At 39.6% G+C, this 5003-nt stretch overlaps 1 protein-coding gene across 1 annotated transcript; it reads right to left on the bottom strand.

The window, feature by feature from the left end:
- Nucleotides 1-860: 860 nt before the first annotated feature.
- Nucleotides 861-4021, bottom strand: LOC139941010 (coelenterazine h 2-monooxygenase-like). Its single transcript, XM_071937422.1, has one exon. It carries the CDS (start codon nucleotides 4017-4019, stop codon nucleotides 2997-2999), a length of 1023 nt encoding a protein of 340 aa, XP_071793523.1. The 5' UTR covers nucleotides 4020-4021; the 3' UTR covers nucleotides 861-2996.
- Between the last annotated feature and the right edge of the window lie 982 nt (nucleotides 4022-5003).

The raw sequence follows: 5003 nt of genomic DNA, 5'->3' as shown, positions 1-5003 counted from the left end.
TTTTCGGCGTTTGACAGAATCTATGGTATTGTGTTAGATTCATTATAAGTTTGCACTTTGGACGTGTTGTGACAATACCTTGTTGACATCCTTTAATGCACAACATGCAAACAATTCACCGTGAAGTGGCTCCCAATACGTCTAATATAGCCCATTAAATTGGACCTAGGTATACCGAACTTCAACTCATACCAATCTCCTGCAGAGTAGATAATGTTTACCCATTATCAAAACTATGCCCAGAATTTACCCCGTTATGCCGAATTATGTCAGATATTGTACGATAACTCGAAAAGTAAGTTTTAATGACGCCGACATAAGTGGATGGGCCTGGCGGGACCAGGGATGTTAAATCACGCAGTGAATGGTTGTGGTTGGCCAAGTGTTATAATGAGCAAATTACACTTCACTCTAACAAGCATTACCCTGCACTTTGAAATAAAGCTCCATAAAGGTCATGCTATACTAGATTTCGAATTGATCTAAAGGTTGGTCTCGGAACAGTTTGAAACAACCAACATTCAGTTATTGTCTCAGTTGGTTTATAAGAAATGGAAAAAAGAAGAAAAAAAACGAAAAAACCCAGAAACGCCCTCCCCCCCCCCCCCAAAAAAAAAAACAAAAAAAAAACCCAGCTATTTCTTTATAGGGCACTCACACAAAAAAAACCCACAAATTATCAAAGATTTTAATACGAGTAAAGGGTCACAAAGCCATATGTAACCGTGTTCAATTCCAGGCCAATATTAACAAACAGTAAAGCAGAATTATCACGACAATCCAGTATACAAGTCACACATATTTGTCGTGAGTAAATTTCTTATATTTTTGGACGAAAAGCTATCCCAAGTTAAGATTGACCTCAAGGAAAAACGAGAACAGTGTGATAAGTAAATCCTACATACACGGGAGGTAATACATTTTTTTTACGATTCATCATGCCCATTGATATTTTTTATTTATTGCATAACATTATCAATTAACAACATTTTCTTAGCAAGGTTTTACTAACCCAACTTATAGTCTTGTATTATTCAAAATCAAAGGAACAGATTGTGTGTATAAACTTAAATTACTGGTCGTCAAAATTGTATCTCATTTTGATTAGAGGAAATTAATTCATATAGTTTGTTCGCTATAAGACTATAGTGTTTATTTGCAACATTACAGTCACCGCAGTGGCGTAAATAAAGGAGGTCGGCCTCAATATTTTGTTTGATTCTTTATGATTTAACATTACCGGAGTAAAATGATACATTTTAAAGCTTTGATGTCATTATTTCAATGTTTTAAAACTATTTTCCATTTACCGGCAAACAATATGTGGACTATTAAGTATTATTGTGTTTTTACACTCGCCGCCGGATTGTCTTCAATTCAATGACATAGCACGAGCCTTGCAAAGGAGCTCGTTTAATGCAGACGGATATTAGTTTTAATTGGCTAGAAGTGCCTCCCTTCAGAACAATAGTGCTGCAGAAGAGATATGGGTTCACAGGCAACATTTTCGTCTAGCATTTTTGCATAGCAAAATATTTAGACCGAACAGTTTTATGTACACTGAATGCTAATATTGGATAGCAACTGACACACTTTGTGTAGCATTTTACTCTGCTATGCTAGGGAAGTCGTTCCCTGGTTCACGTAACAATCATCTGGAGTTGTGACCAAGATTCGTGGACTTGCCAAGTCCAGTTAACGTTGCGCCCTCTACCGGTGACTAATAATACAAAAACTTGCTTTGCAGAACAAGACTACTAGCCACCATTCATTTTATACTTTGTTTTCCTAGTTCCACATTTAGGTTTTCCATTGATATGCTATTAATGTAAATGAAAAAGAATCAAGTGATGTGTTCTTGCTTACTTCTCATTTCTTTCTTTCTCACATGTACATGAAACCCCATCTAGTTCCCTTCCACCAGTACATAGTTTAACACTGCTTGGTTTGACTCATCCAATTAGTAAAGTTTTAACAGTTGAACTTACTATAATTTGGTGTACTACAATTTGTAACAGTGTGAAATAAAACATGAAATTTTTACAATCAAATGGGCTTAAAATAGAACCCTTTAATTGAAACTAAATTTAATTCTTGTTCAGCTATCATTGATTAACTGACCATAGAGTAAGCCAAACTGCAGGTTGCACTAAAAATACCAGTGTTTTGTTGGTCACACTACTCTACTGGGTTGCAGGTGTCGCATGTTCCTTGCTTTATGAACGTGTTCATTATATTGCAACATTACCACAAAGTGGTTGCTCAAAGGTTACTTTTTGTAGCAAAACACAATGTCTACAGATTTACATTCTAGGCAGTGGACACTATTGGTCAGGATTGGTAATTACTCAAAACTTCGTGTGACAAGGTTGTTTTTGCTTTCATTATTATCTCGCAACTTCGACCCGATTGAGCTAAAATTTTCACAGGTTTTATATTTTATTTATATGTTGAGGTACACCAACTGTGAAGTCTAATCTTTGACAGTTATCAATAGTGTCCACTTTGAAGATGGTGGTAGAAAGCGTCTCTTCAAATTCATATTACTTGCTTGGGTGCTGTAGTTTTTGAGAAGTTACTAAAACAATATAACAAAAATAACTTTCTTATGAACCTTATTTTGTCATGTACAACCTATTTACCAGTATTGTTGGTATTAACAATTATTTGTGTTACAGTGTTTACTCATTTCTTAAAAACTACAGCCCCTCAGCAAGAAAAGTAAATCAGTGTACATTGTTTTGTGTCCTACAAAAAGTACTCAAACCCTTTAAAGCACTCCTGATCTTTGCAACTCTAACCGGTACCCATCCTCAACCACCTCCATTGGTTATGCCACTGAGTTACATAGGAATGTAAAGTGTAACAAAATAGAGACCAGCCAGAAAATTGTACAAGTTGATCCTTTTTAAAATCAAAAACAGAGATGAGAGCCTGAATGTTCTGTAGCTCTGCTGCCGTTCCCCTCTCGTCATTTCACAGCATTCACTTTACTGTTACACATCTTTAAGGAATGTTTGTATGGCTTTGCCAATGTCATCTGGTGAGTCTTCCTGCAAGAAGTGCAGACCCTTGACAGAGATTGTTTTCTGATTCGGCCAAGTTGCACACCCAATACGGATGCTCGGAGAGAAGAAACCGGGTTCAGCATCAATGTACAGTTTGGGAATGGTTGAAGTAGTTTTCAACCAATCACTATAGGCATTAATGACGGCAACAACATCTTGCGGACCTTCATTCTCCAATGGGATTTCTCTTGGCCAGGTCAGGGTTGGACGACGATCTTCACCTTTGTTGCGGAAAGGCTCACGGTATGCTTCCATCTCATCATCACCAAGCTCTCTCATAATAGCTTTTTGAAATAACAATTCTACAAAGAGGTTCTTTTCCAGAACCATATCCTCTCCAGCTTCGGACCGAAGAGCTTGAAAAAACTGCTTTGCAATTTCAGGAAACACGCTCCAGTCTGGAACAGTGCTTACTAAACTTTCCATGTGAATGATAGACTTGATCCGATCTGAGTGCATGTGACACCAGTGAAAGCCAAGCCCTGACCCCCAATCATGGCAAACAATAGACACCTTATGCGGAAGATTCATAGTGTCAAACCAAGCCTTCAGGTATCGGTAATGTTCTCTATACCTATACTGAATTGGTAACTTGCTGGACCTACCCATACCAATCAGATCAGGAGCAAGACATCTTGAACTACCCTCAATGTGTGGTATAACGTTTCGCCACAAGAAGGATGAGGTTGGATTCCCGTGCAAGAACACTACAGCATCTTTTGATTTGGATTGATCCGGATCAGAGTCATAATAAGTCATCTCTCCGTCTAGAACTTTGACGCGACTACATTTTCCCCACCAGTCTTCAGCCTTGGTAATGTGGGGAGGAACCGATGATGCATATCTCATAGATGCATGGGAGAACACACTGCTTCCCATACGAAGACGGCCCAGTTGATTAGCAATGGTGTGGAGTCTGTACGAGGACGCCATGATTGTTGCTGCTCTCATCATTTGCCGATTGGTGGCGTGTACATTTATGTGTATATTTTTTTCCCAGGACGATCATGGGCTAATTAACATAAATGGGCGTGTATTATACTCCGCCTGCTGTGGAATAGCGCCCTCTTGTTGATAACCGACATTCACACATCACGCAAGTGTTTACTTCAGACGGGGCCCTTATTATCCGCACGGATGAAGATTGAAGACAGGTACTTGCTGCTTGCTATTCAGACACAGTGATTCCATTGGATACAATGATATCATTTGACATTATGCAGTGGCTAAAAGCTTCCGTATCTGTGTTTTGATTGGTCTGAGGTAATGGTTGTGCAGCTGACAAACATTACTTTGGACCAATCCAAAACACAGATTATGGAAAGCTTACTTTCGGTCGTATGCATGCTGTATCAACGTGTGTATTTTGTATACAGTACAGTACATGCATGTGGATGTACTTGCATGTAAAGTTGGTGTAGAATTTGACTACATGTCTCTAGTGTGAAATGAATGTAGGTGATCGAAAGGTGAAGATACACGGGGCGAGAGGCCACTCATCTCTGGCGTTTTTTATTCACGAGCCTCGAGGTGTGACGTCAGATGTTCAGGCTATGTTTATTGCTGGTTTCAGGTAGTTTTTAGTCAAGAGCAAGTTTCACTCGAACGCCGCGTCTAATCGACTGATGGTCGGTTTCTTCGGGGTGATCTAGCCCGTCTACACCGTGTCCAACATGCCTTGGTCGATGCCGGCTTGTCATTAAACCCAAGAGAAGCTTGCCACTCGGAAGAGTGTGACAAGCTTATCTTTTTCTAATGATGACGCGGTGAACAGCCGAAAGCAACACCCGGAACATATGAGCTGGCCGAGACAAGTGAATGCTTGCCAATGATGCCATGGCTTCTGTGTCAAACAGTTCGACCTGTGGGTGTGATCTAGATGGAAGTAAAACATCTCCCCATCAGCATGCGTGCATGCACGCACACGTACCACAC

Source organism: Asterias amurensis, chromosome 8 (genome assembly GCF_032118995.1).
Source record: "Asterias amurensis chromosome 8, ASM3211899v1".
NCBI lineage: Eukaryota > Metazoa > Echinodermata > Asteroidea > Forcipulatida > Asteriidae > Asterias > Asterias amurensis.
This window is presented reverse-complemented; position numbering and strand designations above follow the sequence as displayed.

What these genes read in the sequence shown, in the direction of transcription:
- LOC139941010 (XM_071937422.1), bottom strand. Translation starts at nt 4,019, where the DNA reads ATGAGAGCAGCAACAATCATGGCGTCCTCGTACAGACTCCACACCATT.